At 28.3% G+C, this 26,944-nt stretch overlaps 1 protein-coding gene across 1 annotated transcript; it reads left to right on the top strand.

The window, feature by feature from the left end:
• The first annotated feature begins 251 nt into the window (after positions 1 to 251).
• LOC148228166 (RYamide receptor-like) lies at positions 252 to 24,706 on the top strand. Its single transcript, XM_088200335.1, has 11 exons — positions 252 to 584; positions 3,971 to 4,104; positions 4,809 to 5,011; positions 6,745 to 6,893; positions 16,580 to 16,701; positions 19,952 to 20,046; positions 20,115 to 20,240; positions 20,494 to 20,594; positions 20,851 to 20,941; positions 21,066 to 21,152; positions 23,907 to 24,706. The coding sequence occupies exons 1-11, from the start codon at positions 565 to 567 to the stop codon at positions 24,258 to 24,260; spliced, it is 1,482 nt and encodes a 493-aa protein (XP_088056461.1). The 5' UTR covers positions 252 to 564; the 3' UTR covers positions 24,261 to 24,706.
• Positions 24,707 to 26,944: the final 2,238 nt, after the last annotated feature.

Raw genomic sequence — 26,944 nt, 5'->3', positions numbered from 1 at the left:
TAACCATATGATAATTGTGATTCATTGAATCGGACAAAGTTCAAGTCGTATTAAAATTATAAAACGCTCGCGCAATTTTTTCAATATTGATAAATAATTTAACTGCTTATTTATTTAATTATTTCTTTCATTTTTTGCGTATGATATACATATATTGTTGCGCGCGCAACTTATCTTATAGACACATCTCCTGTGCAGAAGTTGTACCAACAACTGAAACTTTGGCTTCAGTATTCGCTTCGGAACCTTGCTGAACGGTCACATGCATGCTTCCAAATATAAATAGTGCAATTTGTATAATCATTTCACAATAAATAACAGTCGATTGAAAAATCGGTACAAAGCATACAATCATATTGAAAAATCAAATAAGTGCATTTTTAATTAGTGAATCTGTGAAAGCCGTCGAAATGAGAAGTGCTAAAGTTGTGAAAAATAATCAAAAGATATATAGAATGTGCAAACGGTGGATTATTATTAATTTGTTGCATTTATTATGTGTGATGTGTGCGTCGAATAGTCAAAAGTGAATAATGTCTTAAATTAATCGATTTGATAATCAATATGGTTAATTATACAGATGGGTAATAAATCATTCGAAATTAATTGAGTAAAAGCATGTATCAGTTGATCAAAAGTTTTTTTGTGGCTATATTTGAGGAAAGGTATACGTAGCGTCGATGAAAATGAAATTAGTGTGTGGTGTCAATGAATTGATTGATTGCCACTATTTATTATTTAGTAAATATGTATTTATATACACAGGAAGTTGAATAGTAAAATTAATCAAGTAAATATATTCTTAAAATAGCCTAATAATCTTTATAAATGTGAAAGAAAATGATGGCATCGGAAAATATTTTTCTCAAGAAAATATTTAAAAAATCTGATTTTACACTGAAAAAAATATTTATAAAATAAAATAAATATTATAAAAGAAGCTGCTTTTAATTTTTACTACAATTCCATAATACTTAAATTATTTATTTTTGTGACAAATATTTTTTGACGGTTTATTTTTACCGAAGTATAAAAAATAAATATGATAATTTTAAACGAACGATTTTAAATGAATTTCATTATCATTAATACTACAATATATGCCAATGTTTTACGCATAGCAAAACTGCGATAAAATACCGTTTCATTATTATTTTCATATTTTATTATATATCTAATATCTGAATTAAGTATCTTAATTATTATACTATTATTTAAAATAGTTAAAGCTAATTAAAATAGGGATATTTATTGGGCCATTAATTTAATTAGCTCAGTAATTTAATTAATAGTTATTTTACTTATCAGTTAAAATAATGAGTAATTACTAAATATTTAGTTATTATAATAAATACTATATTTTGAATAAAATGATTAGTTTAACTTGAAAAAAATAGTATTTTAAAGAATAGTAAAAATATGTGATGCAAATATGGTTCTGTAAAATTGAATATGAATTATTTTGTATTTACAAATGAAATGTAATAAATTAGTTTTGCTATAAACTGACTTTCGTTATATTAATAATATTTAAAATGGTTAGAACACCTATTAAAATAACATATTTTTATATTTTATCAAAAGCTCATAACATATAAGCATTCTTTTTAATTAAAATATTAAAATGTATTAATTAAAAAAAAATAATAAAGTAATGAAAATCATTCGTTGTAGATATTTTAGGGTTCAGTAAGATTGTAAAAGATCAATGAAAATTTTTCATGAGTAATTTTAAAGAATAATAATGGAATCCATATATAAACCAATGTCATTAACGAACTAGTGTGCCAAGTCTATTGTTTGTATTTAATTTTTAAAAGCATCGAAAGTTGTTTCTGTGTTATTTTAGTTCTTTACATAATAATTATATTTGTAATAATAATTTAACGGTGAATGACATATTCAATTAACACTATACTATATTTTAGTAAATATAATTTAACTTTTTATTATTATCAAGAATATATTAATTACAACTATAGTTTATTCGTATTTATCAATGAGCTAATATGATAATAAAGTGAGCTTTGTAAACGTTTCAATTTATTTACAGTAGTTAATTCCTTACCAGTTTCGTTTGATCGTTTATTAAGAGCGAATGGAAAAAAAGCAGATTTGGAACTAAATTTTCTTAACGTTTAAATATACACCTATTGAATAAATAAATGTGTAGAAGTTGATTCAACTTTTAAGAAACCGCAATTTATTTAATTAATTCTAAACACTTTAGAAAATGTCATTTATTAAAATATTGTAATTAATGGAATAGATAAAAGCACACTCTTGAGACTTAAAAGTTGGAGAAAGTTTAATAGTTTAAAAGTTTAATTTTTCGGATTATTAGCTTAGCTTTAATTACTTCTTTACTTTAAAAAGTTAGTTGAATCAAGATTTAATAAATACATATACATTCCATGTATATAGAAAACTAGTAATAAGAATGTTTGTGTAGTTCAATGAAGATAACTACGGCTCTCTTTATTTAACCGTGTGCTAGAATTAGCTTCATATCAATTCTATTTATAATAGAGAGGTATGAAATATTACAGATTAACATATTTTTACTGCCAATTAGTATAATTATATATATTTATTATTTTAGTTTTAATGAATTTATACAAATTACGTAAATAGCTTTTAGGATAAGAGTACAAACTATTAACAGTATAATTTAATTAATTTAAGATTATGCATATAATAAAATTTAACCAGAATTATAAAATAACTAGATTTATCTGTTTAATTAAACACTAATTTTTAAATAATTTAGTTCATAGTATTTTTAATTACAGTTTAATTATACATAGTAAAAAATTAAAGTATTTTAAGCATAGTTTTTAACTTGATTATATATAATATTAAAAAAAATTGAAATAGTATATCTAAAAAAACTATACGTATAGTTTTTGATATAATCGATTATATCTTTTTATGTCCACATGTGTCATATTATATTATATCTATTATTTATATGAGATACACTTGATTTTTTGTTACAGAGGTTCAATAACATTATTTTTATGTAAAATTAAACGTCTATTTCTCATCTGTTATTACTTTTTTATAAAACGCGTTTTTTTCGTGTTGTTTAATATGATTTTATTAAAAGACATATTTAATAATACTAAACACCAGAACCTATTAAAATAAAAAAACGATAGTAGCAATTAAAATACTTTTATGTCAGACTTTTAATAAGCATTTAAATCAGATTTTTTTATTTTAATGAAAAATATGCGTATGAAATTCAGATCAATATATATATTTTTCTAAATAATAATCATTAAATATATAAACATTTGATTCAGCTCTCTGATTAACATCGAGGATGTTGTAATTTGATATAACATATAACATACAATATGTTTGTACATTACAAGGAAGCTTTATGTTATTTTCCTTCAAAGAACCATTTTCTATTTTTACGCATCCCTCGGGTACGCATTGTATTTCGAAGTCAGTATGAGCGTATCGTGTTTAATACCGCGAATTAGTACATTTACAAATAACTTTAAACATCATTTATTATTTATATGGCTTACCTATTTATGTCGTAGTGCTCAGATGAGCTTCAATTAGCTCTTTATTATACAATATTATATTGCTTTATTCAGATTTAAATTAATTAATATAACGAACTGCTCGTATTAAATTATTAGCAGGGTATTATTTTAATTCTGTAATTTATCTATTAATAAATATATAAATTCAATTCACATAAGACTCTTAAATAATATCAGTATATGTTTATATGTAATTACCAGATATTGAGATTATCTGAATATTGTCCTTTTATCTGGGTATGGTTATATAATATATAATCTGCTCAAATTGTATTAAATAGCCCTAAATATAATATTATCCAATAAGTGATACATACGAGTTAGATCAACTGATGTATGCTTATTTTATTCAATGTTATTATATAAATATAATCGAATAGCGTTATAAAAAGTGTCATTTCTTCCAGCATAATGGAGGTAACCGAATATGGTTTGAGACCATCCACAGACTCCATCACTGCTTATTTTTTTAATGTATCACATACGAACATGACTATGATTGGTAGCAATGGAATCGAAACAAATTGGGAAAGTGAGCCAGGTGATTATCATATATTTAATTTATTCTTTAAAGAGTGTGCGTTTTTACATGTTCCAATAGCATATATTTAATTCGTTTATATCGAAGTATAATTTTAATATTTAAGTAGCGAAATAGACTCTCGATAAAATCAAGGAGCTTGGCTGGAAGATTTATCTCACCCACCTTATTCTTCAGACCTTGCTTCTTCCGACTACTACTTATTTCGATAGCTGAAATATTTTCTAGATGATGTGAAAAGGGGGTTATCGAAATATTTTGCATCAAAGCCTTCATAATTTTATGCTAATGGAATTAAAAAGTTGATCGAGAGTTTTTTTTTGCTTTAATTAAAAACTTCAATGTTTTCGGGATTATATAATATTATTAGTTGCTGATATAAAAAGTGAAAAGGAATTTTTGCAACTTTTTGTATTTTTTCATGATTAATATACATAGGGGAATTGCAATTTTTTAAGAATATTGTTATATCAACGTTATTAAATTAAATACGATTTTTCAATAGGATATAAGGCAGACCAAAATTCTCGATGTAAATCTGTTGAATTAATTAAATTTGTAAAATTTAATTATAATCGTTTGTGATAATAAAAACAAAGGGAAATTGCTACTTTGTAATACAAAATCAACGAAATTCCATACGATAATAATAAGATTTTAATCCTTTGTTTATGTTTACGACTGTATAATGTTTTTGTTAACAGATGCCTTGTACGAAGTACCCGGTGGTCTTATCGCTCTACTGTCTTTTTTCTACGGAAGCATATCGTTTTTGGCAGTGGTAGGCAACTCGCTGGTAATCTGGATTGTGGCAACATCACGACGAATGCAAAACGTCACAAATTGCTTCATCGCCAATCTAGCATTAGCAGACATCGTCATTGGCTTATTTGCCATTCCGTTTCAGGTAAAATAAATACAATTACTCACAAGCTAACTTTGCTTAACTTTGATTACAAACAAACGTAGAGAGAACTAGGAAACTACTAGTAAACAACCTGTCGGACGTGACAGAAAAAAACATTTCCTATTAGTCCTTAGTTAAAGCTGTTCTGTTTAAATTCACATGGAAATAACAAACAAAGTGATAAAGTTAACCTTTTCGATTTAATCATATTTTAATTTACTAATAAAAAATATTCTTTGTATATAGTACATTAAATGTATTATAAATGTACATATATTAGTTTGAAAATTGTTATCTAAGAAAATAAATATGTTATTGGATATTAAATTAAAACAGGAATATTTTGACAATGTGCAGCAAAATGTCATGAAATGTGCAGCAATCATTAAAAATAAAGTTATATGAATTTAATATGTATGTAAGGGTCACCTTCAATACAATATCGATTTAAGTTATATGTAAAAATAGTATGTTAAGAATAGACCCGATCTCCTACCTGGTCTGTCGCGAGTGACAACAACGGTCGGTAAATAAGCACAAAATATTGCTGGTTTACAGCATTACTAATAATAATACATGTAATGTAAGTAAACAGGATTTTAGAGATAATGAAGAGATAAGGGCAGGTAGAAGTTAGTCGCGCTCTGCGTATCCAAGCATCATTCATACAAAGAACGAAACTCATTAAGAGGAGTGAACATCTTGTCGAATTTTATAAGCTTCACAAACTGGACAACAAAAACGAAGGTGGACGTGATCAATTGCGTCATCCAGGAAGAAACAACCGCTATGGGATAAGGCTCATCTTTGCCTCATTTCAACGACGTTGTTACTTCTTAATAGCAGCCCTTCGCTGCGCAGTAGGATAGGTCAGCTCCATCTGCGTTAATTAGTAGTTTAAGAGTTTAACATATGTCGCTTGCGTACTCGGAAGTTGGATTTCAAGTAACTTTCTTGATCATTTTTATTTACTCGCAGCATAAGTTATAATACAAACAAATAAAGCTTTAAATATACATATTTATGTTTTATTTGTTTTGCCCCATAGCTCAGACCTCAATGCTTGCTGCTGAGTCCAACCAACCTGCACATAGCATTTCCGTCTCTCTCTCCTTAGCGTTCGTCTTCTAATTTTTTTACGCGAAAATAAAAACATGTTGCTGCAATGATATGAAGTATAAAAAAATATAAAAAATAATGGAAAAATATGAGTAAGTGACATCATATGATAATAAAAAAAATCATTGATAAACTTACTAAAAAAAATAATAAAGCAGAATTTTTTTTTTTACAAATTTACCGATTGATAAATTTTATTTTAAAAATCACGATTGTTGAAAAATAAATATAGGGGTGTTCTAAAACTGTTATGAGTAGATTTTAAAATAAAATATTATAGATATATTTTTAGCCTCTATGTTTTTATTTTTCCTTATAACAGCAAAAAAACTAAGGGCATATTTTTAGATTTGACAGAAGGTAACGATGCATGAATATTGACACCATTATATAAATTAAGTAATATCTCATACAAATTATCCCATTATTTCACGTCTTAATGTTTTTTTCTGTTGGTCGATGTCGCCAATTAGCGTAATTTAGTTTGTGTGTGGAAAATGTGGCAAATAATTGATACCGGCGCTTGCCTTCAAGGCTTTGCGTCTATTACCAGACATAGTTTACTGTTGATACATTAACCTTGTAACCCTAACCGTACTATTTCTTCTCGACAGTTTCAAGCCGCTTTGCTTCAACGATGGAACTTGCCCTATTTTATGTGTCCATTCTGTCCATTCGTCCAAGTGTTGAGCGTCAACGTGAGCGTTTTCACATTGACCGCCATTGCGGTAGATCGTCACAGGGCTATTTTGTATCCATTAAGGTAAGCAGTTAATTGACTGATTATTTTATTACCCCACTAGTTACATTGGATTTGTCAAAAAGGTATAACTATTATATTTCGATGAAAAATTATCATCTATCGTGTATTATAGAGATTTAATTAGAGTGTCTGCCTGTTTAATAAAATTATGTGTCTACAGTTTCGGTAAAACTACCCTTTAGATTTAATTAAAATATTTGTCGGTATGTTTTAATTGCTGCAATTATTATCTATAAACATTATCAATATACAAAATTTGTGACAAAGTAAACTCGATTTGTCATATTACATGTTGATTTAAAATTCTAAAAAATTGATCAATTTTAAAAAAATAGTAAAAAATCAGTTTTAGTTATTTTTTTAATATGGATTATGCTAGATTAAAGTGGGTACACATATTGTGATTTTTTAGAGATTTATATTTTTTTTTATTTTAGCTATGATAAACAGAATTTAATGCTAGTATAGTATTTTTTTTATATATTTATAGTCAATTTAATAAAAAGACCCGCAATTTTAAAATTGTTGTGTATATGAAGATATCTAATCTGTGATGATTGATCGGAATTATAATTATATGATAATAAATGATTTGGTTCTACAAGACATAATATAAATTGAAAAACACCAAGGTCCATATAGGATTCTTTCTAGGCATTAGTCAGCGACTTATACTATACGTCTATCGTCATTCTTTAGAGAGGTATGTGATGATAAAATTTAGATGAAAATGTATCATGTGATATGAATTAATCCCGTATCATAGATATTATATATATCTGTGTGTTTGTCATATAATTTTATGTCCGTGATTATCCAAAAGTACCATATGTTGTAGTAAAATAAATAAAAGTTTACCCTAGCTAGATATGGAAATAGCACTGAAACATTTTGCAATATTTACCTTTGTGGCATAAATATGTATAGCTAGTATATCTCGTTTTTTAAGGTATCGTTGATATAATTTATAAATATAACGGCCTTTATCTGTTCAAAAATCAAGTTTATTAACATAGTTAAAACATAAACTTGACAATTTTTTAAAATATTCTAAATCTTTTAATGAATTTTATATACACTATAAATTAGAGTTTATTCTAATTTATAATCAAAAATATTAGAATATATTTTCATAGCAAGTTTAAAATATCTAATAAACAAGATTTTATATGAAAAATAGTTAATGATACAACTTTTAATTTACACATATCAATGTAGTAAAAAATATGTTATAAATTATGATTTATTGTAAATTAAACATTTAAAATTTTTCAAAATTATGCTCTTAGTTAGGTATATTTTAAATAATATGATAATAGAGAGAGATAAATATTTAATTTTCTGTTAAATTCCGCCTAGTTTCATTTTAAACCTTTTTTATTTAAAAGCTAAAAAAAGAGTGTTCATATAACACGCTGCATGTGTTTCAAACTTTTAATGATACCGAAATTTAATTTTAATTATATTATACATGCTGCCGAAAAGCCTACAAAAAATAGTATCATTATAAATTGCTTTAGACAGTCTGAAAATAAATATTATTAGTATTAATTTAAAAAAGTCCTAAACTCTACAATATTAACTTTAAAATATGCTTAATTTGCGGAATATCGGCAATTACAAAGTTTTTTCTTTTTCATAATTTTGTTTGTCGGAAATTAGGTGTTATAGCCTACCCTGTTATAAATAACAAAATGATAAAAAAAATCACAAAAAACGGCACACTTAGTCTGTAGATAATGCAATGGTACATCGAAGAAAAAAATTACCTACAAATATTTCTCTAAATAATACACAACTGTGTTCTAGAATTTATTTAAGGTTTGAGAACCCTAAGGGCGTGACTTCGTTGCCAGTGAGACGCTTATTGGAATCTAGTTAGAATTTTATTATATTATATTGCAATTGCGAGATGTTTTCTCCGAGCGTTGGTGGAGAAGCTGGCGCAGGGATGATGTCCGTCTAGTAGGTGGCGTGGCAGGGAGTGTACAGCGGAAGTTAATCCCTCTCTGCTACGGTGGTTCTCGTATGGACGAGTTCCTCTCGGGATGGGAGCTTCCATGACAGTATGTTGTCCGCGAGCGGCGGGCGTCTGCTGCTGTGTGGTTGCTCGTGTCTGCCTTCTCCTCATCGGAGTCTAGGCTTAAGTATCCAGGGCTGCAAAGCTTGCTTACTAATCACAATTATGCAGCGATCATCCAGCAAATCACTGCAGTCGCTTCTTAGAATGGCGAAATAGGTATACGCCTTTAGAAAGCGACATTCGCTTGATGGGAATTGTCAACGGAAATTTTGTGGATGCGGTGATTTATTATAAACGTGACCGTTTCGCAACAAATAAATATTTTCTCAATGACGGAAAATATTTACAGTAAGAACAAAACTTGTGTTATTAATAGGATTTTTCCTGGTCGTAACAAGCGCTTTTGTGTGTGGTCTATCCTTTACGCTATTGTCCTCATTGATGGATGATCATTTTGGTCACACTAAATTAACGCAAGCTTTAAGAATAAGACCCTTTCAAACGTTGGCATTTGTGTTTAGTCGCCATAAATATTTCACTACAATTATCAACGATTATTTTATAAATAATTCTAGAAATCTACAGTTAAAAACATATATATACATGATTCGAGTATCTAGTTAAGTCTGTTGTTTTGAACTCTTAAAACAGTGAACTCTTAAATTTTATTATTGTATTAGCTGACAAGGTTAGTACATATTGCAAATGTAGTGAGGATAGTATGATATTGATCCTAAATGATTTATAGAAAAACAGAAAGCGTACCCGCTTCAAAATATCTGCTCACACCTGTCACGTAGTGGCTTTAGACAAAGTACCGAGTTATTTTGTACCCTTCAAGTTAAAAGAGTTAATTGACTGTTTTGCCTTGATCAATCAGCGATAAAATATGCTTTGTTGCATGTCGGAAAGCACGCGGTGTTATTTTCGTAGTTTCAACTACATAAACCCCCCACATAAATCACTACAATAACGATTTGGAACTGAAATAAATTTATTTTCAAGCGTGCAGGCGGAAAAAATCGAACATTTTGGTACTATTATGTACAATATATACACTCGAAACATGCAATATAGGATTCGGGATTTAATCGAATCCAATGTGTTCATTATAATAAAATAATACCAATTATGAATATCTTCTTGTTGGTAACGTGGGTGGCACGATGTTAGGAACAAGGATGGGATCGCGATTCTCTAGAGCGTAGTTGGAACTTTACGATTATCGATTAATTTTTTGCGGTACCTAGTATATGTTACGTATTATATACATTAATACACATACAAAAATATGCTGGGATACAAATAGTACTCATATTGTAGAGATATCTGAAAAATCTCTTTTGAACCTCCGTCGCCTTTTAGAACTTTATCAGACTCGAGGAACTTTGTGAGACTTGAGAAAGCTACGGGCACATTTCGTACATACATATTTATAGCTAGTATCGCTTATTAATAGAAAAGTTATTAAAAAAACATATTATTTAGAAATAATTTAATAAAAATATTTAGCGATTCCTGAATATATTTTTATATTTTATAAAAAAACAACCCTATCGATTTTAATGTAAGAAAGTAATATTGTTATAATTTGGAAATTTAAACACTGTATTATTATACAATAAATAAATTTTATTAACATTGATTTAAATATTTTTCTATATGTAGATATATGATACATATATTAAAATTTTATTAATAATTATAAAAATATTATTTGTTTACTTGTGACTAGATTTTTATACTTAATATATTAATATCGAATACAGCTTTATTATAAACCATGAAATAATTTTACGATGTAGAGATTTTTGGGCTTCGCCACAAAGGTCAGAGCAGCGCATTCTCTAGAAAGAGGAGATAGGGGAGGGGAATCCTTGATCCCTTATCATGGTAATCATTGACTTACTACGAAGAGAAAGCTTTAGAAAGATGTTTTTACTGCTGTGTTTTATATACAATTACAAGTAATTATTTTGGTAGTTTTATTTGCAAAAATTTTCTCGTTACAAATATATCCATTATTCGGTATAATTTCATTTACACGTTTATGAACTTTATTCTAAATTAAATGTTAAAATATTTATATTGATATAAGGTAAAGTTATTTAGTTATAAATTATTATTATTGTTCAATAATATTTAAGTTTACGTACAGTTTATTTAAATACGTAAAATTATTGTAGTCTTCTCTGCATTTGAATAATTCAGTTGACTCGAAAGATTGGGTTCAAATTTGCATTTCAAACGTCAAAGTTGGATTAGGGTTGACACGAAGAGAGAAGCAGCAGCTTTCTCGGTCTTCTCAGTCTCTGTTCGAATAAAATATTTTGTGTTCTCTTCCGAATGGAAGTACTGATGGGGGCAAAATCCGTACTGACGCATATAATATACGCTATGTATGAGCTTATATATGTTTGGTATGACTAGGACTGGCTTTCTTACTGGCCGACTCTCGACGTGACGAAAATTAGTTTATTTTCATCTGCTTTCCTATTTATTATTTATTATGTCAAAGTTTGAACAAGTGAAACATTTTTAATATTTCTTTGTCATTCTGCATTTAGTCTGCTGCGCACGTAGATGATTTTAGCGAATCATTTGTAGCTCTGATCGTATTTATCTCAATTGCCTGGGAGCCGTGAAGATTATTAGTATTTTATTCATTGTGCTTTTAACGCGTATTGTGACAAGTTATACCTCTCGGTTAATACGTCAAATTCATTCCTGGCCTATGTGCATATAATATAAATACAAATGACATTAAATAAGTTGTAATTAAATAAAAACAGTTCTACTTGAACTGCTAGTGTAGTCTGAGTACTAAATTCTATATTGAAGAAATGTATGAGATTGATATATTTTCTGCATAAAAAATATGACGTCCTTAAAGGCAAATACGTAATGCCTATTAGAGACCATGCACTTTTTGTTGCTGTTTTTTAAATATAATTGACCAAAAATATCACATTTTAATACTACAATTCTAACATATCAATAAAATAAATCATCATCTTACCAATAAAAGGCACACTGAATAAAGTAGGATACATAAATTAATCGTCACAAAAAACTGTAGTCATATATCATCTGCAGTTCTCTGTAAATTTTCCGATCTAGTTTCTCTTAAAACCTCTTTTGGAACGTTTGCTTAATAAATTATTGATCTGCCAAATGGCCACATGTTTATTATTGATCGAATTAAATGAAAGCGGTAATTTAAGATTCAACAGATTAACCAAAATAGCTTGCGAGCGTTGAATGGTTTAAGAGGTCTTAATACCTCCTTTTATATTCTCTTTGTGAATTACCTGTGTCTTACGTAGCTTCAAAGCATATCTAACAAACGACTGGAGCAAACAAATAACCGTAAGAATATCACAACCTGGTGACTCACATTTTTTCCATCTGCTCATGCCGATTAAATAGCAGCTTTAAGTTCCTAGAAGCTTATAAGTAATAGTCATAAATAAACTTTCACCCTATGTGAATTATCGTTCCACTTTTCGTCTATATTGATTACTAATGGATAATTTTTTTACCATGTGACGAATAAAAATACATTTTTTAATAATAAATGGGAATAAGCAATGAGGTGCTCTTTCCTGTGCTATTTTAATATTTATTTCGAAAAATGTGCCCGAGACTAATTTTGTGTATGAAGATGACATTGATGTCATACTCCAACCTTGATTTTTAATATTTGTATGTCATGTGCCTTGATAAAACACATAGAAGACTAAATATAATAAAACCGTTCTTCATTGGAAAAGTGATTGTATACGAATCAGAGAAGATAGATAAATTAACATATCTGAAAATCTTTTAGATAATATTAAAAAATAGGGTTATGTGTTGATTTAATTACGGTTCACTAAAATGGTAATATTAATGGTAGTGTTGTTTATTAGTTTTTATTTCGGATACAGCAAAAATTCTTATTCAAAGCCGCTAATATTTAAGACGGTATTTCTCGAAACATTTGCTTTCACCTTATCGAACTGAAAGATCAAACCGCTTCTTTTGATCGGCATTGGATAACTTTGATCGAGTTTCAGCTTAAATCTCTCCAATCGTTAGCAATAGACGTCTAAAGTAATGGATTTGTTCTTTGGTAGCTATTTAAAATTAATTATCTCTTTAAAAACCCTACACACATTTTTAGATACAATAAATATTTGTATATCATTTACATTATAAATAAATACAATTCCCAGCTTTCATTTCAATACGCTCAAAAAATGTTGGGTTCTCACGATAGATACTTCGTCGAATCTCTGCTGTCCTGCCAATAGAGAAGTATTGATATTCACAAAATCTTTCAATTAACTCTTTGAGTGATTTTATTACAAGAAAACCTTATTTGTAAGTGTAGTCATTTAAATTATTAGATGTATAGATTTTGTTATATATAATATTTTTTTATAAAAATAGTATTTTCAAAGGATATTCTTGCCTATCAAACGAGCGATGTGGGAACGATAGATCGAATTAGGGACGCAACCTAATAAAACAACTCACATGGGAAATAGATAATTCAACGACCCATCGAAATTCCATCATATCAGAATTTTATATTCACACATATATATAATCTGTCAACGTGATATTATTATTATTTTATTAAAAATAAATATTGGAGTGCACGCGACGCTACATTAATATTCCAGTTGGTATCGTTTATCTGAGATAAATTTTTTTTAAACTCATTAAATGTGATTTTAATTTAAAAACTAATTGTCTGTGTGCATTGAATAGTAAAATTGTTTTGTGATAATAAATGTATAATTTAATTCAGCTGTATTTTTAATAACAATTATACGATAAGTAGATCTAAATGGATGATATATTTTTAATTAATTAAAACCCACTTTGTTGCTCTTCTATTGTGTTATATTAAAATATATTTTTACAATTAATATATTTATAAATATAAACACGATAATATTCAATACAATTTTTAAAACGCCTTATAATCCTCGAGTGACATTGATTGGCTTTCCCTGTCAATCGGCTTGAGTGCTCTTTTTCGAAATCATGTAAAAGCCTCAATCGGTAAAAATAAAATAAAATAAGAAATTCGTATGTACTGTATTTTTATTGCTATTAACGCTTAGTTTAAAGTGAATTTTTTGTATTTTAAAAAAATTGTTAATATTAATTTTCATAAGATTTATATCTTACGTTCAAAATCCAATTTTACTTTAACAATAAATTATTTCTAGATTTTATTTTTGTTCAACGTAACATAATTTATGTATCGGAGTAAACGGTTAAACGTCTCTTAAACAACATTTTGATAGATCGAAGCGAAATCAAACACGCTTGAATCTTCGAGGGTTGCTGACAAAAGGGTTCAATTATCTAGGTTAGAAATGTTTGGAATTGTTCAAATGGGATATTTGCGACCCTTTATGCGAAAACTTAGGCTCCCTCAGGAGTTTTTCGTGTGATTTCAGCTTAAATTATGCGACGTGTGATTATTTTTTACATTGTTAGAAACAAGGTAGGAAAAGTTTGCAACTTTGTGGAATAAATTTTCATCGGATATTAACTTAGGTATCATTCTGCATTAATTTACTGCAGTGATATGGTAAAAGCTATTGCTTTTAAAGGTAATCATAATATATAAAATAATACTGAAAATAAAATGGACCCCAACTGGCATTAAACATTTATGTTTTAGATTTTATTCTTAAATAATAAAAATAAGGATTTATTTATCTAGATTTTTATTATATATACAGTATTTATATAAAGAAAAATAATTAATATGCTAAATTTTGATTAGTTATTACACTGTACAACAGTGAACGCCAAGCCTTCCAATTTTTACACATATGTACATTCGCGCGTGCTAGAGCCGAGTCATTAGAAAAGAGTCATATTTCGTTTTTGCAGAAGTCGATATGATATATTATTAAAAAAATGTAATTTAAATCATTTAAATTTTTTTTTTTATATAGTGATACCGATTACATATATATAAAATATATAAATTAGCATACATAGAAAACATATTCACAGAAAATATATATTTTTTAAAATACAATTATTTAACTTTAAAAAATAAAAATTGAAAATAAAATCACGGTTAAGTTGAAAGTAAAAATAACAAGCCGAGCAACTTGACTTTTTGGTGAATTTCAAATATTTAAATTTACCTCATGAAATTCACCATCATAAATGTATATTTGACAAACCCTATCAACACAACACCATTAGATGTATTTAGTGACATGTCGATATAAAAATAATATAAATATAAAAATAAATATGTCACACAAATTACATAAAACAAATTATATTTATGTAATATTACAGTAACTGGTTGTCAACTTCTAACTTGTGATTATGTTGGTCCAGCGTGCGTGTGTTTTGGATAAAATGTGGAAGCTCAGACGTTCACTGCTGTACAACAATTATGTCTAAATTTTACTTTTTAAAGCTAAAAGTGTAAGAAAAAATACTGATTAATTGTTTGTATATTGTATTTATAGATAATTTTGGTAAATAAATCGCTTTTAAGCACTTTTAATTTGACAAAATAATAAAATAAATATTATAACAATTTACTAAGATTTATATTTGTAATTTTGCTTTTAAATATGGGTTTTTCTATTTGATTTTTTTGTTCTATATTAAATTCGCTTAAATAAAATATTCCTTATTATCGTGAGATATATTACGACCAATATAATAATCACTTTAATAATTAAAATCACTGTTAAAAAAAATCTACAATATATTTCAATTTAATCTTTTTAACGATTTTAATACCAAGTTGAACTTTTTCAGCTTTAAGAAATCGACGAATTCATTATTAATAATATTAAGCCTGAGAGGGCTCAAGAGAAAAGGATTAACAGTACATTAATCTGATTAAAGCATAGAAACGTCTTAAATATTCATTTGACTTTTTTTTACATTAGGTTTCAATATAAAACGAATTATGAAAAACAATGTAATGAAGAAACTAAATACAGAATTTACAATTAAATATTAGCACTAAACCATTGCAAATTTTCTTAGATAAAATACCATTTAAATTGTCGCTTCACTGCAAAACTAATAGTTTTTTAGCAGTCCTAACGAAGTTTGAATTTTCATCCTATTCACCAAGCTCAAACTTTCACCCCATGAACACGAAAACGATCAAAGGACGAATGCTTTGGACGAATTCTTCAGGTTCGGATATAATAAAAACTCAAATTAAATCAGATCGCTGGACCCAGAAAGCGGCGAGAGAAACACGTACGATTCAGATAACAATTTCGTGAATGCGAAAATGATCGTAAAACTCATCGAAAATGACCCATTATGACTTTGATGTATTGACATGTGTTGGAAAATTGACCATTGTTCCTTAACGACAAAAGCCGGTCGGTACTGATAACCAAAGTTATTACGTGTGTTCGTTTGGGTTAGGTACGGTATTTTATATCATGTGTGAAAGCTATAAGATTGTTATGTAAACGCTTACGGCAAAGTCTTGGTGTAACTCAAGCTTGTTTAATTATTAATTCTTTGGTCGTTGTGTGAATAATTAGAGCTGGAAACCTCCCTTTGGGTGTTTTTGGCTTTGAATATCACACGGGATATAAACACGTGTATGATATTTCAATGTAAAACAAACATGATGCATTACGCATTGTTTAATTAGCGCGCGCCCTTCGAAGAGAGTTGCCAAAATAATCATCGCAGGAATATGGCTGTTGGGACTTGCGCTGGCAACACCGATGGTTATTGCTTTGAGAGTTGCGCAAGAGGAAGAGATAGATCCAGGTGAGTGTAATTGTTTATATTATATAAAGGTACTGCTCCTGCAATTTGATGTGTTAATATCAATTAAGCCAATCATTAAATTTATTTATATACTTTTGGCATAATTGTGCAAAGAAATATTTTAAAATCTACATAGTCAATTTATTATCAATCCTTATAGCAACAAATGGATTTAAAATATATTTAAAAAATTATTGCAATAATTATATTCGCTAAAATACAACGACGGTATTTTCTCCTGTATAGCTCGCTCAGTTTATTAATCTCAAGGGTTGCATAAACGAATGAAAGTAGCGTGGTATGTTTATAGTGGGGTCTAAAAACATTCTTCGTCGATAATTCTTCGCCGAAAATAATTTCTGGTTACAAATTTATGCACCGCATATTTTTTTAATAATATAACTACAATACCTACACATGATCTTATTAAAAATAAGTTGTGAAACAGAATGGTGTATAAAATAATACACCAGTTTACATGAAAACAATGCTGAACCGCTTTGGTTAAAATACTTATCGATTTTGGTTAAAATCGCTAGAAACTGCCTAGCTTTTGATCAAATCAAAAATTCTGGAGTGCCGCTAGGCTTTCAACCTCTGAAATTGAATTATAACACACCAAATTATATTATAAATTTGCAATGTAATTCCATTTATAAAAAGGTGTTTACTCTCGATGAGTTAGAATGAGTGAAATTTATCTTATAATTCTTTTTTTAATTCAATTCGCTGAAGAATGTTTGACCAAGCGGCATTATTTTAACATAATCTAAAACACATTTCCTAAAACATAATTCCGTTTGACGATGTTTGTATGCAAATAATCATTATTTTCTAGGTCACTTCATCAAGTTTGTTATGCGATTACCAGTTTCTGTGAATGATTTGATCGGCTGCATATATTATTTGGTATCAGATAAGATTTCAAATTAAGGAACCACCTCAATAATGCCTTTACACATCAAACTAAATTAAGGCATTAAAATGCTATTTAAAAAAAGCTACTCTTGACATACTAGAATGTATAGAATTAGTCCGTTTGTCATAATATTGACATAATGCCATTTATATGAGTTGCAAATAGTTTTTCTTTCGAAAGCTTTTCAACTGATACGGTCATTTATAATATTTATAACATTTTAAAATTCGCTCAGGAATGCGCACTTTTTAAGCTAAGCGACACTACTTTTACGTTCTTTTTTTATAATGTTTATATGAAAATAACAGTTTCTATGAATGCTCACATTATTCTGATTTTAATTGTCTTGTCGGATTTATTAAATAAACCCCCCTTCCATTTAACAATTACATCCTCCAATGAATCTAATGCGCGCACCACTGAAATTATTGGTAATAAGGCCTTACGAGTCCAACCCTTCGGGTGGGCACCCAGCTTATAACAGCCATGTGAGCGGTTCTCTACTAATTATGTTATTGGAGATATATTAGCTTTTCTCCCAAACGTTCAAGGAGACGGACTCTCGTTGGCTATCCGGAATTGCGTATCATCCTAGTAATTGCACCAACTCCCAGGTCTATAGGGGTGTTCATGCTACCTCAACAGCAGCCTTTAGCTCCCGGAACCCCCGTAGGGGCTGAGCCCCTTAGCTTGCTTGCGTTATTTTGCTATGCTTTGTTCGTCCTAAGTTCCTTCCGCTCAAGGGTTTGGGATTTAACCCTTGCTACCCCACACTGATGGATGGCGGGAGTCCAGCGTGTGGTGGATTGGCGCCTACACCCAATGTAACTATTAGATCAGCAGGTTGAAAAGTCACTCGGCATGTAATATATAAAGACAAAAAATTTACTTTAATGTAATATGGGAAACTACCGCGAGAAAACGATTTTACAGATCAAAACACTTGCCATAAATCAGAAAGCTTAAAAATATCAATCGCAAGATATATTTGGGATTCGTAATCATAATCTGCTGTAAATGTGAGCGCTGGCAACCAACGAACACTTCTTAAAATATTTTCTCAGAGATTTTTAGATTCATACTTTGGAGTTTAAGGCATAAGAATTTTAATTGCTCTCTAACTATTCGTAGTAACTTAAAACAATAAAAGACCTATCCCACTTCAAACCATCGAAGATTGTAGAAGCCGCCGCTTCTCTCTTCGCATCCTCTGGTCCAGCTAAACGTCTGGAATCCGGAGTTGCATTTAAATTGAATTAAAAAATTATCAACATATAATTAAATTTATAAACAATCAGCTTTAATTCGTCAGATAAAAGCACGAGGAAAGGCTAAAAAAAGTTTCTCTCCTTTTAAAAGCGGAGTTTTTGGAATAAAAGCCTATGATTCAATATCCGAGGATCAGTCTCATTAAAATAGCATTCCTGTTTCAATCTTCGGATTTGGTTTAAGGATTGCCCGCGAGTTTGACTTAAGAGTTGAGATGAACAGCGACTTTATGATATATGATTCAGCGATGAATCTTTGACGATATACACGGTCCAGTATTGGCTCAAAATAATATATATTTAATATGTTTTAAATATACACAATCGATAAATTGAATCATGTGTATTCCGCAAATAGGTAACACATAGATTGATATATTATTTATTTGGTTGACTTACTGTGATATTGAACCGTATATTCGACGAATAATTTTCCAGGTCAATAATTGTCAAAGCATTGTGGGCGAATAATGTTCCAGACAATTTGTCCCGCAGTTGAATCAGTTTGAGCAAATATTTTATACTTTTCGTTTTTGTAACGTAACTTTTATGAAACATATTTACTTTATAAGGAATGTTTTGTTAAATATTCAGAGGTCCTGTTCAATTCGACAATGAAACAATTTTTAGACGCAGTTAGAATAAAATGTAAATATTATGAGCTCTGCAAATATGTACAACATGACTTATCGATATCTAAATGGCAGCAACGAATATACGTTTCTATTTTAATCCGCTATGAACAGGAACTGATTTTTAACCAAATTGTGAAAGGAAATAAAAAAATGCCCTTGTATTATATTATTAGAAGTAATATTTACCAACAACATGAAGGGATTACGTCTAAACAAGATTCCTTCGTTGTTTGTTGTGGTATAAACTCAAGTATCAACATATTATGTTGTCAGCATCGAGATAAAATAAATACATAATATTCCGTACAATAAATTGATTGTGATGTCACGTCGCAATTATTGAAGGAGCAGTTCATATATCAATAGCCACGCTAAACATTACTACATTATTTATTGTATTGTTAATGTTAATTATGGATTATTTTCAGTTACGCACAAAATATACACAAAACCATTCTGTACTTTACAAAATTTAAGTGAACACTCTATGGTTATTTATAGAACTATATTATTATTTTTACAGGTATGTATCTTAATAACACTAATATATTTGTGTTTTTTCATGTATATTTTATTATGAGTTATTTTTAGTATTTAACACCGTTGTGCGTGATAAGTTTCGTCTACGCCCGAATGGCATTTGTATTATGGGGTTCAAGAGCTCCCGGGAACGCGCAAGATTCAAGAGATGCCAATCTCATGAAGAATAAGAAAAGGGTATTTATGAAATATTAATATATAATAATGAATATGGAGTTATTTTATATTATTAATATAATATAACTGGGTTTGCTGAAATGCTAATCAGCATTCGAATAACTTATTAATTAATTATAAAGTTCAGATAAGATAAAAGTTTCAAATAACCATGATTTGTGTTTAGCGATTAACAATTATTAAATAATAATTTTACAAAAATAAAGTAATAAACACTAATTATCAATGGGCATTTTCTTCTTTTCTTCAACAGGTAATCAAAATGTTAGTGATAGTAGTCGCGTTATTCGCACTTTGCTGGTTACCACTTCAGACATATCAAGTATTGCAAACAAGCTTTCCGTTTATTAACGAGTAAGTGAAATATATTTTATTTTCTTCATGTTATATTTATGTACCAATATACGTTTACGTATTTTTTGTGCCTTTGCTTTAATTCAGAGAATTTCTCCCTTGATAAATTGATGGAGATTTTTTCTTTGTATGTCTTATGTAATATGTTCATACGTATCCTGTATGAATGTATTTTTTTATATTATTTTTACATATACATTGTATTTGCTTCATTAAAAAAATACGTTGTTTTAAAAGTATGTTTTTTCACCGACAGATATCGCTACATAAATATTATATTTTTTTGCTGCGACTGGTTGGCAATGAGCAACTCGTGTTATAACCCATTCATATACGGAATATACAACGTGAGTAAAAGTATATATATAATGAGTCAAGTTATGAAAAATATTTATAAAATATTCCTAAGCTGAAAAATACATTTTTTAGGTAGTGTTGTGCAGTATGTATTAATATTTATAATCGTTTCAGGAAAAATTCAAAAGGGAATTCAAGCAGAGGTTTCCTTGCTGGCGCAGCAATTTTAATCAAAGTTTGCCGACCGATAGCTTTGATATGGTAAGTTATTATTTTCACGTTTTATTGAAATAACTCTAGTTTGAAATTAAAAGTTTGTTTTAAATTTTTACACTAGTATATAATTTTTTTATAATAATAATCGGTAATTATCAACGTATATTTTGCAATAATACTTATAAAATATTTGAAAAAAAAAATTAAATCAATTATGTGTAGGGATTCCAATCCCGGGATCCCGGGATCCCGAATGATTTTCAATACCCGATGAGTCCCGGGATTATAAAACATAATCCCGAATTTTTCGGATTGATTGATTTATCAAGCACAATCGAATTATTATTGACAAAATCGTTATATTTCGTGTAAAAACTTGCGCGAGTTGCACGTGTCATCTGTGAATCTTTGAGGCTGTGAGTCTGAACGTGCTTTTTAGCAGTAGGCTGCTTAGGAACCAAAATCAGATGAAGGCTAAATGATGAAACGCTTGATGCTTTGATGTTACTTTGTGAGTTTTATTCAAAATAATGTTTTCCATTAATTGTGTCTATGAATGTACATATGTGCATACATTGTCAAAAGTTCATTTTTTATCTTCTCAAATAAATATATAAGACCTTCCCTTTTTTATTTTTATTATATTATTTTCTATTTTAAGTCCAAGACTAAAATTATACGTACTTTATACATTGTACGTTATAAAAAACAGATGTAAAAATATATTGTATTATTCATTTTAAATTATTTTTATCGATAAAATAACATGAAAATTATCCCGGGACTGGTCCCGGGATCGACTAATTGCAATACCGAAATCCCGGGATCAATATTTTGGCCCGGGATTGGAATCCCTAATTATGTGGTATTTAAAATACCATGAACGCTTTTATTGTTACAGTAATTATATATAAGTAAATCCGGAAATCAGATCCTTGCGAAAAAAGCCATTGAACCACCTGACTTGTGTAATTTTTTGAATATATAATACTTATTAATTTATTATTTATTTTATTAATTTATTAAGCTTAATAGCTAATTTTTACATCAAACAAATTTTAACTAAACATATATAATATTTATTAAACAGAAAATAAAAATAAACAGAAAAAATTATAATTTATTTTTTAATGCACAAAGGTGTTTTTTTTTATTCCAAAAGGAATTTTGCGGATTGTCCAAGAAATATTATTATACAAATTCACACCTCTGTATATAATTATCCTATAGATTATTATATAGATCATTAAATCTTATAAATATTTTATGTTGTTGCGAATAAGCTTTGGAATTAACGGAAACCCGGAAATTCTCGTACTTGAGATCTATAATACATGTTCCACTGTTACAAATAATATTTACGATATAGGGGATTTTTATATTTTTAGATGATTTAAACATAAATTGAACTTTAAGAATGATCAACAATTTATTGTTTATAATCTGAATCACAAATACAGGTTAAAAAGAACGGGAGATATTTTTCTAAACTTAACCATTACACTCACCCCATCATCGCTTTATTCAACAATATGTTTTTTTTAATTTATAATAAATAAACTTAAATGATGTTTTACTTTATCAAGAAACTAAGTAGCTGAATATGAGTTTAAAATTCTGACATACCACGTACATTGCTATTTAAATATTTTCGCATTATATTGATCGTCCACTAAATCTTCAATTTATTTTTTAAATCATTTCGATTTTTTTTTATTTCATAAAAAATATAAATTAAATTCATAATGTCTCCTTTACATTTAAGCAGTTTATAACTATTTATGAAATCATCTTGAATGAAGCTAGATTTTATAATTGCTCAAATCAATATATTATCAAATGCGACTATTTCGGAAACAATATTTTACAACGAAATCATCATTCTATGACGTATTTCCATAGTTCTTGGTTAATATTAATGAAGATAAATTACATTTACAACAATTTTCTGAATCCGTGCGTTGCGTGAAATAACTCTTGTGGCATTTGGGTTAATTTTAGTAACAATTTTCATCCTAAAATATTTAATATTCATTATTATTTTATTAATTAATTATGATTTTTAATCTTTAGAATACTTCGTTTAAGTAGCGCGCGTGTAGGGTTGACAATTATGTCTGTGGAATTTAATAAGTCACTTTTTTGCATGGAACGGTTTTTATGTGCAAAAATATCTTTTAAATCGACGATTAATCACACTTTTAGTAAAATATTATTGTTTATAGAATCTTTGCTAAAATATACGAGTTTTGCGTGTTTATATAGAAACAGTTGTTGGTACTCCAAGGTTAATTAATAATAGATTACTATTTACTAAAACACATATAATTTCTATATAGTCTGCGAAGCACGTACATGGGTGACATTCATAAAATTCGTAAAAAGACCAGCCGGTCTTTGACCGGGTATTTGTCTGAGTTCGGGTACGCGAACCCGAAAAACATTAATTATATCTTACTGAGGTCCTTGATATTTATTAAACTTTTGTGCTATTTTTTAATTGATGTCTTAAATGTGATACACAATTATTTTTTATAATAATATTATCTATCTAAAAAGAGAACAAGAAACAAATTTAGTCTAAAAATAAGACCAACAGGGGTGTCTAAAACATTTGCACAGTTCTGTATTTATATTTATTAAACATATATAGAGCTCGTATGTAAACGTATCTATTCGACCAAAAAAGTAGATACTTTAAATGTTTATTTTTTATATCATTAAATGTATATCATGTAAATATTTTTGAATAGACTTGATGTTTTTTTATATGATAACACATTGAAAATTCATTAACAGGACAAAAACCACTCGATCGTCCACACCCGTCATTCGTCGGTGAGGTCCACATACGACTGGCGGAGGTCTACGCGTTCCCAGCCGCAAGCCATGCAGACTTCTCTATGCTCTCAGAGTTACGGACCAGTCCGGCCCTTGTGCGGACACCAGGGCATGCACGTCCGAAAAAAGTCCAGTTTTGAAAATTTGCATTCGACTAACAGAAGAGATTTCAGTGCCATCAACAGATCGAACGGTTCTTTGTTGGTTCCCAAAGAGGTACCTTTCGGCAGTTTGCCAAGCGGTGACGAACGCGATAAACTATCTATGGACATGTACGTTTTTGCTGAGAATGATCAAAACGGACATGATTAATTAGTACCAAAGTAGTGTAATACTTTACAGGCAAAAATTATAAAATTTTAGTTCGATCCTAATAAAAAGGCAAGGGAGAGGCAAGTTTGTATTTTATGTAGTGCTCATCCATCTCAATACCCGCTCATTTTCCGCTTTGGCGTGAATTCAGCAGTATGATTTCGCCTCCCAGTGAATTAAAAAAAACGTGTGATTTTAACGCGATGTGATATCATTTGGTAAGATTTAAAATAAGGGTAGCAATTATTGAATTTATTTGTAAATATGGATGTACGTATGAAAATATAAGGCATATTGTAGTAATATATATTTATAAATATTGTGCATTTAAAAGTACTTCTTATCTAATAATACATTTAATCCATATTTAATTTTAAGAGATAATATATATTGTTGAATGAAGATGAATAATTATATAACTCAATAAAAAAAAAGGCAGAAAAAAATGAGTTTCATTTAATATATCCCTAATATAATTTGCCTTAATTGAATATAAAGTTTCTCAATAAATTATGCTGAGATTAAATTCGCACGGATTAGTAAAGGCAGAGTTTGAAATTTTATTGTAATTTATAAAATAAAAGTTGAGTTAATTCCGCAGAAAGTTTTATTAGTAAGGTAAATTTCTATGAAATAATACGTTAACAACCCTTTTAAATACTATATTAAATATTATTTTGATAATCAAAAGTACATCATTTAAATTACTCATTGTGTGACAAACATATATTTAAAAATAATACATTAAAATTTATTATACTTGGATTAAAAATATTTATTTACTAAGCTTATTAAGCACATATTTTTAATAATAAAAACGGTAAAAGTACAATTTACAATCACATAATTTAATTTTGTCGTGAATTTATTTTATTGAAATTTTTACATATACGTATGTACACTGTACATATATTACTCGATATTTGCTCTATTTCGGCAATGTTTGCACTACATGATTGAAGTTAAATATTATCGGAAAGAGCAAATGTTCATATTAAGGGTCGCATTTAAAATTTAAATTGAAATATATGACATGGGGGTAACTGCAATAATTTCAAGTTAACGCACTTGTAATTATTTTTATTGCCACAAAAAATATCTGCAGTTTTTATTGATTATGCAGAATTATCATGGAAAACAACAATCATTTACAGTAAGATTTTAATATATTTTTAATATATACATTAATATTTAAATAATAATTAATTTGTATACAATTGTAAGATTTATGAGTGAGCGTTTTATTTAAATTAAAATTTAATCTTTAATCTCTGGGCGTTCTATTAATAATACAATATATTTCACAATCAGAATTAATATTTTATCTTATTCAAAAAGATTGTAAAACACATTATAAACTAATGAGAAATTGCACTTAACCCGTTAATATAATATCATTAGCGATTCAGTGAAATAACGAAGAATACGTCTAAGAGTTATTCAACTTAAAACACTTCTCAGGTATTTCCAGAAATATTCCACAGAGATCTGGAGACAAAATGGTTTGACATTCTCGAGAGAATTTACTTTCGGCGCTCGTGTGACAGGTCAGTATAACTTTTTGTTTATATTGTATAACACTGACTGTTGTTCAAACACTGTAACATAATAATATTTTTTGCACCTTCATAAATCACTGTGAAAATATGATTATATATTTGATAAGCAATATAATAAATATATTTCATGCGTAATCTTTTGCAACTTAATTCTGATGAACAAAATTAGCGATTTCAACTTTGATTCGGTTTCTAATTAAAACACACTGAAAATACATCCTTAAAATATTATTTTAAATAAAATGTTTTCAACCAAATGTAATATATTAGTTGTGCAATATATTTTGTAAATTGTTTGATTAGAATTTCTTTTATACATGCTATTTATTAATAAAGGTATATCAACTCCGATTGTTTTTTGATAGACATAGAACACGTAACACAATAATAACTTTTATTGTATTTATTTTATTATTTATGTCACCATGAAAGTGTTATAAGGTATACATCTTTAAAAAAATATCCATTTTGTTGAGAGCTTTTTATCGTACGTTTTGTGAAGTGATTCCTGTCTTTTGAGATGGATGGTAGTATAAATCCGCATTAATATAATGATCAAAGTGTCTAGTTTTTTCTATAAATGACCTACTTTCTTTATTTATATTTATAAAGGATATGAGCACAGAAGTGCTACCTGGGTACCAATAAAATTTATTGCCAGTATTATATTAAGACGTAAAAAGAAACATTAACCTTCTGATGTAATATATTTTTTCGTGCAACATAATCTTTAAAAATAGTTAATGATATAATTTCATTGTATTTTTTTCTCTAGTACTCATAGTAAATAAGATGATGATTTAATCATAAGTAATGGTGATTGAATCGTGTATCGGTATCTTTTAGTGAATAACGAAAGGTCATTGAATCTTGTGAACGATCGTAAATTAAACGATTGTAAAACGCGTCGTAAAAATTGTGTTTGCGGAAAGTTTTTAACCTAAATTAATTCACAAATATGAATATGTAAATACCTAAGTTCAATATTTCAGTGTTTCTCAAAGTATAGGAATCGATCTATACGTCTTAAAATGTTATTACAATCGTCTTTTGAAATAAATATGAAGTATTCAAGTGAATGAATTACAACGTAGTGGTTACTTAATTGTTTTCCACAGATGAATA

This window comes from Plectrocnemia conspersa, unplaced genomic scaffold, assembly GCF_051122295.1.
Source record: "Plectrocnemia conspersa isolate PC_06_02 unplaced genomic scaffold, ASM5112229v1 ptg000012l, whole genome shotgun sequence".
Classification (NCBI taxonomy): Eukaryota; Metazoa; Arthropoda; class Insecta; order Trichoptera; family Polycentropodidae; genus Plectrocnemia; species Plectrocnemia conspersa.
The sequence above is the reverse complement of the archived record's forward strand: the minus strand, read 5'-3'. Positions and strand labels throughout refer to the sequence as shown.